General features: G+C 31.2%; 1 protein-coding gene across 2 annotated transcripts; it reads left to right on the top strand.

Annotated features, from left to right (window-relative positions):
- The first annotated feature begins 1,086 nt into the window (after positions 1-1,086).
- LOC148605624 (uncharacterized) lies at positions 1,087-12,398 on the top strand. Of its 2 annotated transcripts, none has more exons than XM_088549456.1 (6): positions 1,087-1,186; positions 1,896-2,213; positions 2,708-2,971; positions 3,279-3,326; positions 8,602-8,722; positions 9,163-12,398. In XM_088549456.1, the coding sequence occupies exons 1-6, from the start codon at positions 1,156-1,158 to the stop codon at positions 9,170-9,172; spliced, it is 792 nt and encodes a 263-aa protein (XP_088405582.1). In that variant the 5' UTR covers positions 1,087-1,155; the 3' UTR covers positions 9,173-12,398. The 2 variants fall into 2 exon arrangements, with proteins under 2 accessions (XP_088405582.1, XP_088405581.1); XM_088549455.1 differs by having other exon boundaries at positions 3,279-3,626.
- Positions 12,399-12,906: the final 508 nt, after the last annotated feature.

The following is a 12,906-nucleotide window of genomic DNA, read 5'->3' as shown; positions in this document are numbered from 1 at the left end:
AATACCTTTCGACAAATATGTACTCTATGCTTAAGTGGGAATATGGTCATATATTTGTACATAAACTTCAAATTTTGTTTGCAATATAATAATCATAATTCTGAATCTGATACCATTATAAAATCTTAAAACACAGAAGTTCTACTTCTTGAACTTCACTGTTTCGTTGAATAAATGCTTATATTAATGCCAATAAAAATGCTCGTCGCTTACTTTAAAACAAGACAAATATGTGTAAAACAAGGAGTCTTGTTGTATAAATTGATGTAGAAATAAATATAGAAAACAATATTTTGTATGAAATAAAACATAAACTGAACATGTAGAATCAAATAAACTTAGAGTTAGATTGACAACATCACTTACGAACTTAGTACACGATGTATGGTAGTACGGGACAGTTCATCTAGGTTTTATTGTGTATGATAGAGGGTCAAATTAATTATGCATGTTACAACAAATCAATATAATACAACGTCTTAGAATGTGGCGACTCTATTGGCTACACTGCTCCATCGGATCAAATTGATACAGGGAAGATAACGTAAACTTATAGAAGGGTCTGAAAAAACCCCAACGATGTTAGAACTGTCAAATTTGCGAGGCAAATTTTTGGTCGTTCTCTCCGTGGGACTCGAACCCGTACCGCTGTGACATCTATAGCAACACCGCCTGCACAAGGTCCAGCGCCCTAGACCACTCCTCAAGCTTGGCTATATATATATATATATATATAAAATGTCGATGTCCGGGTCATTCCTCCTCTTAGATTAAACTAGGGTTGTTACTTGTGGTAGGACGGGACAGTTCATTAAGATGTTATTATGTAGGATAGATGATTTTAGTTATTTTATGTTCTTTGTTTTGTATGTCTGTTGTCCTTGTCTGGTCATTGTCCCTGGCTTACATTATTTTAATTACCGCTAAAACCTTGGTTCCCTTGATTACTCTTTCTTTAATATTTTATTGAGCAGAACTTTTTTCTATAAAATTGCGTATTTTCAACGATATGTGGTTTTCAAAACAACTGAATGTACACTAAAACGGAAGAAATCATATACCTTAAGTGCGTTTTAATATGTGTTCGATTGCATACGCGGAAATAATTCCTTATTGCCATCATGATCAATATTTAAAAAAAACATTGTCTGTGATATGGAGTTTCGCAGCCTTCTGTTTTTTGTTGGTAAGATACTTTTTCAACTGTCGATAAAATGATAAAATGACAATCAGATGATTTTGGTCTTTGTTTTGAGCAGATCCTCATATTAAACCAATTATCAAGTATTGACAATATTGGAAAGATACTAGTCTACAAAAAAAGAAATTATTATTGTTGTTTATAAATGAAGTTTTGTGGAATTAAATTTGTTGATGAGCAAAATGGTAACTCTCATATGATAGTGTCAGTAGTGAATTCATACAGCATTTTGGTAATTAACAGAATTTAAACAAAGTTGTTAATAATATATCGAGAAATGGGTATTTTAGCCATGGCACATTACATTCAATTTGGTGTTTTAAGGATAAAAACAACTTTTCTTGTATAAAAAATGATAAAGTTTATAAGGTATATAATATCGTGTTAAACTTGTAGATATAATTTCTAACTGCTTAATCATAATTTTGATAGGACATCATAATAATGTGTGAAAATCTAGGAAAATTAGTGGATGAACACTTTCCTTGCAATCATGCTATAGTTACAAATAAACACAGATACACAAAACCCGTTTAACTGGTATGTAAGATCAATATGAAATAGAAAACTAATGTCATAAACTTCAAAGTTCACGAATCTTCCCTATTTTTATTCATTTATTCTTGTAGCTTAATTTGCATACATGAAACTTTCAAAAGAAATGTATAATGCTATTTCTTTCTTTCTGTTGTAGCGTTTTCATTATGCGTCAATGCCATTTTAAGCATAACTACAGATCTGCCTATACAAGTGTCGGCGAAGATTGGTTCTGATGTTTTACTAGAATGCAGTTTACACAATCCAACCTGGATACTAGATAATTCAATTATTGCCTATCGAAATAGTAACTCATCTTTTGCAAAGAATGCAGAAAAGGCAAAACTTGTGATGAAATCGGATAACCAGTATTATTTATGGCTTCAAAATATAACAGTATTGGATGAAGATAAATACTGTTGTTTAGAAGGCGAAAAAAACATTCTGAAAGAATGCACCATTTTAAGTGTAACAGGTATATTAACTGTACACACAAATATGTGGTACCCTTAACAAATAAAATATGGGATTATCATGTCTTAAACCACAAAGTGTCAGGACTTATTTATAACTACCAATATTCCTATTACACCAAGAAAATAAGCCAAATCATAGATTGTCCCTTAATATTAAAAGTATATTTATTTTTAAAGGAAGACACTGCTATATTTAAAGAAAAAATCTCAATTAGGTGGTTTACATTAAATAACCAGCGAAGCAGGTCATATCATGTGTACACCACAGGCATTAAGGTTGCTTCAATGAGACAAAAACATGTAAAGTTCATCCTCATGATATTATTAATTGCTGTTTGAGGTGATCAACAAAACGTTTTTATCCTAACAGAAAGCTTGTTTCTTCTGAAATTAAATTATCATGATAATATTTATAAAAGAACACAATTTAGTACCAGCGTGATGCATTGGAAACTTAGAAATGCATTTATTCGTTTTTCTTTTCCTGTTTAAGATGATATTCTGAACGTCACCATTGAAACTCAAAACTCAAGTGTAGTTTGCAACATCAGTTCCAGTAAAGATCAGCTAGTAACAATTTTAAAGCATTATTCATTCGACAATATCTTACTTAGATGTTCTAACAGTTCAGGACAATTGAGTCTCGATACTGTTGAACCATATAAATCTGATGGACGTTATGTGTGCGTAGCATTTGGAAGTGATCGTGATAACACTGCTGAAACTGCAAAACGGGAAATGCAGATAAAAACCGATGGTAAGAAAAATATTTAAAATTACACATGGTTGGTATTTTGACATATCATGTACATAATGAATTCAATAAATGTAGATTTTTTTTCCTTTCACGATTCACAATTGTTGCTATTTGCATAGGTCAAATTCAGTTTAATAAGGTCTTGACATTATACATACATATTAGACTATGTGGTTTTCCTTCCTTTATTAATCGTCCTTAATTATACCGGTTATGAAGCGATCAAAATTTATTATTTAATTCAAAATAATCAGAAGTGAATGCATAAACGGACAGATATACTTTTCAACTTTATATTTCACACTAGGTCGCCCAATATGTATTCGACAGGACTATGTGTTGCAAAAACGAAAAGGTAAAACTTTCAGCATTAATGTTACTGCTCATATGTATGGTGGGAACTATTCGGAATATAAATACACATGGAAACAAAATAATAAAACAATTAACAAGACGGACTCTAAATATGATACATCGGCGAAAGATTCCACCTACGCAGTTAATGTGTATGGAAAAACCATCCGAATTCCATCCATCAGTTTTGGATTGATTATTCGTGATGTTGATGAAGATGATCTTGAGGCAGAGTATAATATAAATGTAATAAATGACAGTGGAAACGTTACTACCTGTCGAGTAAAATTGGAAAGGAAAAGTATGCATATTGTCCTGTTATTAGATATAATATTTATCACCAATCACCTTCTTTTTTTACTTTACTTCCTCTAATAATTATGTAATTGCAGTGACAATATATGAACAAATTCTAATTTTCAAAAAAAGTAAAAGCACTTTCTAATGCTTTCAAGAGTAATAGGAAAATTAATTTGAAGACAAGAACCAAAATACGATCACGATTACCTAAGAACGCTAGAGTTAAATTCTAAAGAGTTATTATATATTCTGTGAATCCTTGATTACCAATTGATCATCCTTATTATTATATAGATTTTCGCCACAATTTATTGCTATTTTTACATCAATTTTAATTTTGTGATTGGAGGATTCAGGCAAAAACCTACCTCTACGAAAATAAGAACAATGGAAATCGCGCTCTCGTTTGGTTTACGCAGAACGATAAACACTGTAGTTAATTGTTATTGACAATGACCGGAAGAGTTGATTTAAGACAAAAAGGCCATAATTTCTAATTACGATTAGGAATATTATTTTAAACGATAACTTACCTTCAAAAATTGATTACGTCTTGTTTTTATAAAAAAAAATGGGACAAATACAAAGGTCCACCAAACGCGTAACCACCAAAATGCTTATTTTAGAAATTTTTCTTGCTGTTATAATTATACCAAAAAACATTTGAAGTAAGTGTGAACATCAAAGGCTTGCCGATATACACATGACATACATTTACCTAAGTTTACATGTTACTGATTACGTCAGTAAGCTTGTCAAATAGTACAGGGTGACATATACTGGTATATCGGATATGTTAACAAGATCATTTTCGTTACCGAAAATAATTTATTGCAAACTTGTTTGGCCGGCTAACTTTACCGAATTAATTTGCAAAATTTAACTTTTAAATAATTTGTGTACTCATTAGTTTGTTGGTGGCTTGTTCACGGGAATCCTCATATCTATATTTTCGTCTTTTGCTTTTATCTAGTCTGAACATGCTTTCCGGTTTATACGTCTTATTTCAAAGATTTTTTCGTTATGCCATATATGTATTGACGCACTTTTATCAATGTGAACCCGTTGAAATCTGAGATGTCTCAACAAGTTCGTCACATTAGTGCAATCTGCTTATATTCTCGGCTTTCACTTTAATTTTTTTTATAGTTTATGATAAGGTTTCGTGATCAGGATACTTGTTTTTTTTTGTAATTTATCTATTCGTCTAGTCTTTTGATTACGTCCTTACCGTTTTTTACTCTTCAGTTCCTGTCTCACCTTTTCGCCCCTTGCAGGTCCGGGTGACAAAAGAATAGGCCTGCAGCAGCGCTAAGCTTGTCGTAAAAGGCGGCTAAATAGTGCTCAGGAACCTAGCCGGGGGATAGCCGCTCTGCCCACAGAACAACTGGGATGTGTGCCCCAGGTGGTGGAATGAGGTATTCCTGGTGTGTCACATTTTGGGGTTGTCAGGCTATAATACGGAAAACCTGATCGCAAACCACAGTGGTGCACCGTGTTGGGAAATATGCCACGTTCTTCGGACGTTAAAGAACCCTGCTCTGGTATTCGATAGGAGAAGGAACCTTTGCGCTCCGCCATAGGAGGTTAAATTGCCCGACCCTATCCTTCCCCCTTTTTCTAGTGGCAATCAAAATTTGTCGACCCTATTATTCGTGTGTCCCATCCTTTTTTTTTAATTTCAACCTCATTTCATGTTCATTTTATCATCCATTTCATGTTAGTAGTCTGAATATAGCTGAAATATTGCTGCTTGGACGTTAAACCCCAACAAACAAAAGTCTCACCTTTTCATTCCCGATTTTTTTTATGCTTGTATTACACACATACTGTCACTAGTTCAATGGTATGAGGATTTTGAAATATGATTGGTCCTTTAAATAGAAAAGCCACTTGACCAAATACTTTCATATACATGTGTATACAGCGTACACGATGGCAGTACTGAGGTAACATCCCGACGGTAACATAGGTTCGACATTTTTACCAAGTTTCTCAGTTTTGTAACAGGAACAGTGCATCCAACCGCATCTGTATATTGCAATTTCAAAGAGACCAATTCAAATTGAGCAACGGTAAAAATTGAAATTTCGTGTTAAGCACAACAACTCCGAATCTAACTATTTGTTATAGAACTATTTTTTATTGTACAATATTACAATATATATATATATACATGTCCATCTATTGATCTTAAAAATGTTCAAAATGCTGGATTTTTATATCGACAACATACTTGTCCAGTTTTGTGGATGCATTTTTCAACAAACAGTTGACGTTCTAATTGGGTAAAAATGGTATTCCCTGACCTATTCCTTTACTTTTATTAAGCTAACTTTATAGCTGAAGTGATTCGAAGGAAGGAACATCGTTTAGCCAGATCATATGATCATAATTCCCACTATAAAGATGATGTAATATGGTCAAACAATTCTAGTTTCAGGAATTTTATACATCGCATCTACCCCAAAAGACTTGAGATAATAATTATATAGACACTGTGAAACCAGTCTCATATCTAGACCTACACTTAGATATCAATAGAAAAAGAACATGAACTACATGAATTGACCTAACTATACGACAAATGATATGACTTATTATCCCATATTGTCAACTTTCTTTTAATCTGTGATATTATTACTTCAGCACCTGCGTATGGAGATTTCTTATTACTACTCGTATGTTATGCCAGAGATTGGGGTAACTTCGCAGACTTTTTGTACCACGCTAGACTTCTTTCAATTAGGCGTCTGGAACAGGGTTGTGTTGAAACAAGATTAAAGTCATCCCTACAGTTTTATGGTCGTCATCAAGAACTCATTGATCGTTACGTTGTATCTATCTGCACCATGAGAACCGATTTGATCAACGTATCATATTTTTCTTTTCCTCTATTGTCTACCCTGGATTCTTTATGAACAACTAGGTGGGTGTTTCTAGAAAAGCAGAGGATGCTTACCCTACCGGTGCATCTGGTCCATGCTTCAAGTCTTAGTCCGATTTGCTCATTTGCTTTTGATTCTTTGTACCTATTATTTTGGTTACTTTATGCTCTTTGTTGGGTGTGTTTGTTTTCCCTGTCTAGTCTTTGGATGTACTCTTTTAATTTCCGCTAGAATTTTGGTTCTTTTTATTATTCTTTGACCCTCTTTGTTTATGTTCAAATCTAGTAAATGAAAAAAACTATTATTATATGACCAATAACCAACAGCTGACATTCCAAATGTTCGAACAACAAAATATAGTTTGAAATCATTAAGATATTTTGCAGCAAAAGCTTGGAATGAATAATCAAATTATTTTAGATTGGTATGTTATGGTCGATTTGTAAATCTTATCTATCATGTCAGAAGTTCTACTATGTAAGGGCATTACATACTTGTACACGTATAGGGAATGACCCGGAATGACCTACCAATCAAATCGATAAAATACCGGAATCCGTCGTTATTGCATGAGTTTAATATAATTTTAAGGTTTTCAATTTTTAATTTTCAATTGAATTCTCCGCCTAGATTTACAATATTATACAAAGTAGTATTTTCATGAACCGTTTGACCGTCAAAACATTTTGCTAATAACAACTTTTTGAAGTGAGCGTGCGCCTTCGTAGAAAATACCTTATCAAGTAATTACTTGAGAGTAAAATCCTTACGGTGAGATCAAATTTTCATATTTTTTCTTATGAAAAATGCAATCTATAGAATATCATATAAACCCAATCTGTAGTAAAATAAAGTGATATCGGAAACAAAACAACCGATAAAGTGAAAAGAGTTTATTATAATTTACACGTGACCAAAGGTTAATACAGTTGTATTAGTGGACAACAGTAAATGAAACGATTAGTCATTTGACAACACGTGAACGGAAACTATTGTTTTGCTACTTATTTGGGTTGAGAGACGTGACATGTTTAAGTACGTCTGAATTCTTGTGGTGTCGGCCTGTTAAAACATGGGATTGAAACAAATTCATATGTACTGCCTGTCAGTAATGTGTAAATTATCGATATTTCACATCATAACTTTCGATGTAATGATTTTAAAACGCATTGAATATTTTCTTATGATCTCTATCATAATGTCTGATGTCATTGTATGTCTGTATTGATATTTATGTTAATATTTTTAGTCGACTTTGATAAACTCAACACAGCTTGTGTTTGTATATTTGATATATATCGACTTTGAAGAAAGTTTTTGACTTCATACATTTGCTGTGTTTCCAAATAAATCGTACTATTATATTGATATTGGAGGAAGTTTTTGATGTTTGTATTTACTTTCTTTGAAACTAGAAACACTTACCAGATAATAGTGATACACTATCAAATTTTCCACCCAAAAATATCATTACTGCACCAAAGTTTACACCCAGTTTCCGAAATGTTCATAACATTTCCATGCAACGAAATTGTTGTTTTACAAATCTAACGATTTGTTGTCTCCTGTTCCCTTTACATGTAGAAAGCACTTTTCAAAAGTCATATGTTATCCACATGTGAATCTTGTACACATTTGTCCTTTTTCTTTCACAAACTAAATAATGGCTTATCGCAGCCATTTTGTCTCGTGGCAGACGAAAATATTGATTTTCGTGTTCTGATGAAAATCTCAGAGTGAAATTACCGAATGTATTTAAAAGGAACATTCGATAAATTATTGGTATTTATATATTCATGCCTGCTACATTACATCTGTAACTTCAATTGACCTATATACTGTATAACATTTTGTATAATAAAGTATAGAATATATAACAATGGTTATTCGTTTTAGGATTGTATTTGTGCTCTATGAAATTGTAGTGTATTTTGCATTTTGCACTTGTATTTGGTATTTGGTTAAGTAGTGAAATAGTGCTGATATGATTGACATAAAACATATTTAGTAAAGTTTATACCTTTTTGCGACTTTATCCATTGATAATGTACATGTATTCATTACATTTCTATACGTCTTTACTTGTAGATGATATACATATAGCTTTGACATCTTTGGTGCAGTATGTAATTGGTTGTCTTTGTTGTACATGTCTATTTTTGATCTTGACAGCACTATCTGATCGTGTTACAGGGATTCTTAAGAAATGGTGAGCATATTCATAGGATAAAAAGTATCAAGATAAAGAGTACAGTAAAATATTTCGATTTCATTTACACAATTTATGTTCTTTTTTAAAGACGAGATTACACGCAAGTAATTTCTAATTGTTAGAAGAATGATTTGTACAAACAGAACATTGAAGTTAGACATTTTTGAGAGGAAAGAGAACGAACGCACAATACATTCTGAAAATGATTAAATCACAAGGAAATAAAAGTCCAAGTTCTTTTCGAAGTACATTTTGATTCTGTGAACTATTCCCCTCAATTTCAAATGTTAACAGAAGCTAAGAAAAACAGAAAAAATACGGAACAAGTATTTTTTGGAATATTTAATTCCAAAAACATCTAAAGACGTTCTATTGAATAGTTTTGTTTCATTCGATATCATTTTAAAAAAAAGTAACATGAACTTAATATTTTGTAGTTTTTCATAGGACTGCTGAAGAACCAGGAGATTGATTTGAAGACTTGTTATCTTTTATTTCAAATAAACATATTAACAGTTAAAATTACTTCTACTGTGAACCTACCGTCGCAGACCAGCTTAAAGTCACAATTAAGATCATTCAGTGAGTGTTTCTAAAACACTATTTTAGATTAGGTCCTACCAATGTTAGTGGAATCGCGGAATAAAGATTACTCTTGATTTGCAGACTGATTTTCGTAGTAATGAATCAAGCTTCTACTTTGATCAGTTTTAAATCAGTATGCAATCTTTTGTTGAATTTGATGCATATTTAAGATCCCATGGACAACCATGTCACATTTTTTGTTATATACAGTAGGTTTTGTAGACACGTGTATATTTACCATTATCTTCACTTGATGCTTGATATTTTCAAATAAAAGTGATTGTCTTTCAGTATTTATCTAAGATATTATGTATATAAATATATGTTTTAATGCATACGTGCAGATTAAAAATTAATTGGCATAAACAAATTGTAGCTTTTTACTTGATTTAAACGAATGGTAGTTATTTTCCTTGATAGAAAATAATTTTATCACTTTTTCTTTTTTACAAAAGAATTCTATCAATTTTTCCTTGGTACAAATAATTCCAGCATATTTTACTTGATGGAAGCGAATTTTAGCTATTTTCCCCAGAATGCAGGGTTGAAACTAAGAACTTTCAAATGTAATTCATTACATCATGATATCATGAGTAAAAATGTAATTGATTACTTTATGATAACTCATAACTTCGAATGTAATTAATTACATATGATTACATATGATTACTTGAGATATTTCCACACATGAATAAAGGAAAATACAGTTTCTTTAAAACAGGTAGTGTAATGACTTATTTAGCAAAATAATTAATACATTATTAAAACAGAAGAAATAATTCTTGTATTATGTACATAATTTCAAAATCATTGTAAGCACGACTTTTGAAAACTGTTCATTGACGGTTACAATTGAACATATTTATTGTACTCTTATTAGTAGACTAAGTGTATGTCACTCTTAACAGTAGACTAAATGTATTTCACTCTTACCAGTAGACCAAGCGTGTTACACTCTTACCAGTAGACTAAGTGTCTAAGTTAAAGACGATACCATTGAGTAATATGTTTGTGTTGTAAGTATGTACATTAATTTAAGCTTCCTTTAGGCTATTTCAATCTTTTAATTAAATTATGACATACACAGATATAACACGGTACATGCTTTTTAGGTTAATTGGGAAAGGCTTGTTTCTCTGAAGCAAAATGAAGAGAGGTATTATTGATTTCTTCATAAAAATTAATACAAGCCATCACAAAATAATTTTAAAATAAAGAAAAAATTCTGCATATTTCACAATTGTTTTTGGTCAACATTTTGCCATAGAGGATTTTGTAAATAAATTATCAAAACACTAATTGAAAACTCGTTTGCAATTGTTGAATCATTATTTGCTGTGGTAAATAATTAGAAGAAAACACGACAACAGGGAATATAAATCTAATTGGTGTGTTACTCTATTATTATCTATTAAATTAAATGTATAAAAGTCAATCTCAATTTTCAGTGGCTGAAATCGATTGAAATATTGATGAATTATTTAATAAGTGAAAATACTGCTCCTTAGTAATCTTTTTTTACAGGACAATTTGTTTGGGGATCATAGTGAAATCAAAATGTAATAATAATTACACCACTATTTTAGTAGTCGGTGACATATGATTACTTGAAATTTTAATTAACATTGATTACTGATTACACATGATTACTTATAAAAACTGATTATGATTATCTCATCCCTGTCTAATACGAACGATTTTTGCCAATTTTCCCTGTTAGAAATGAATTTTAGCTACTTTCACTTGATAGAAAGGAGATTGAACTATTTTTGGGTAGAGACGAGTGTTTATCACCACTCAAATGCATTCTGATTGGTAACAACAAATAGTATGTTCAAATAAGATATAAAAAAAACAAAAACAAAAACAAAAAAAACAAAAACAAAAAACAAAAAACAAAAAGACAAAAAAAAAACAAACAAACAAACAAACAAATGATAAGTTGCGTTCCAAATTTAAGTAAATTCTTGGTGTCTTCATGTGAAATCGATTGATTGTATTTCAGTATTTATGTATGATATTATGTATATAATGTATATAAATATATGTTTTAATGCATATTTTCAGATTGAAGATGTTTTTGCATGTACTTATTTCAGCTTCTTTTCACTTAATAGAAACGATTTTCAGCTTTTTATCTTTGACAGAAATAAATTGTTAGCAACTTTTAGCCAAAGTTAAAATCTAGTTAGAAAGTCCGTAATTTAGCCGCGTAACAGATACATCCTTTAAGAAGTTATTGTTTGTTGTTATTTAATTTCGCCAATTTCATAAACACGGCCATACATATTAAACGTGAATGTATATCCTCCCATATAAAAAAAAATTGCGAATAAGAAGCTTAATTAATATTTTTTCACTTATGCATGTAATGTATACATGCATAAGTGAAAAATTAGAAACGCAGAACTTGAACTATGCGTATTCAGGAAAGCAGTCAATCGAAATATTTTCTTCTGAACGTGCTTTGTGTATTCCTTTTGAATAAGACTGAAAAACATGTAGGCAATACAGTGGGATTCTGTAAATACAACAATTTTCCTAGGCCTCATTAACATGCCTAAGGTATCAGAGCATTAAATCCGAATGTAGTAAAGTTTGTCCAGTGATATGAAGCAATAAAAATTATTCAGATTAAAGGTTGATTTATTCATAATCGAATACATACAAAAATATCACTAATATTAATTGCAATGTTCGATATATTTCATGTCGACGATGACAACAATTACGCAAGCATGTACTTGTACTTGAATTGGCATAAAGTCAAATAACTTCATTGGAAAATAGTTTTATTTCCTTTTAAAAATACAGGAGTATTGATAGATGACTCATATATCTGTATTTAACATCATACTAGGTAAAATGACCTTATGGATTTTCGTTAGGATTGATCGAGCTTGAACATTTCGAAAAATAAAATGACACAGAGTTGAGTGCACTATTCGAATAAAATACATCATACCTGTGTCTTACTTAAAGCGTATATCAAACTACTGACAAGTGAACATTTTCGTTTCAACTGGGAAATAGAGCAGTACAATAAATCAAGCTTTTATCATAATATATATTTTTTTTTAACTCACCTTATTTGTATTTCTAAGTTGTTTATCAACCGTAAGCACAGTTTTTGATTTTCGGTGATTCGAATGAACAAAATCAAATATTCAAAAATCAACATTTCTGTATTGTGTATATCGTCATCAGTACATTTGATTAATTAAGTACGATTTTTCTTTTAAATACTTTTAAACTTTTAAAACCTAATATTAGACTTTTTCTGAAAATGTCATTTTGTTAAGATTAACCTATACTCCGAAAATTACATGCATTTTTATGTCACCTGGCCATAGGCGATGCGTGCTATTGCCATCACTTGGCGTCCATTATCATTGTTCACAATTTATTCGAACATCTCGTCTGAAACTGATGAACAGAATTCAATGAAAGTTAATGTGATTCTTCCTTAGGATATCCTGCATAAAGTATATGCTTCGATTTTTGATTCCTTGAAAACATGGCCACTGTTACAAAAATAGAACAGAGGGGTCAGTTAGCTGTTTTTGTTTTCCGCATATTTCCCAAAACATCATAAG

This window comes from Perna viridis, chromosome 10 (assembly GCF_037379345.1).
Source record: "Perna viridis isolate PV_CMFRI_1.1 ecotype Kerala chromosome 10, ASM3737934v1, whole genome shotgun sequence".
In the NCBI taxonomy this organism is placed as follows: domain Eukaryota; kingdom Metazoa; phylum Mollusca; class Bivalvia; order Mytilida; family Mytilidae; genus Perna; species Perna viridis.
The sequence above is the reverse complement of the archived record's forward strand: the minus strand, read 5'-3'. Positions and strand labels throughout refer to the sequence as shown.

Excerpts from the sequence above, each read along its gene's own strand:
- LOC148605624 (XM_088549455.1), top strand. The coding sequence starts at position 1,156 with ATGGAGTTTCGCAGCCTTCTGTTTTTTGTTG. Across the intron at positions 2,972-3,278 it reads AATGCAGATAAAAACCGATG|GTCGCCCAATATGTATTCGA; the intron begins GTAAGAAAAATA and ends ATTTCACACTAG. Across the intron at positions 3,627-8,601 it reads AGTAAAATTGGAAAGGAAAA|ATGATATACATATAGCTTTG; the intron begins GTATGCATATTG and ends CTTTACTTGTAG.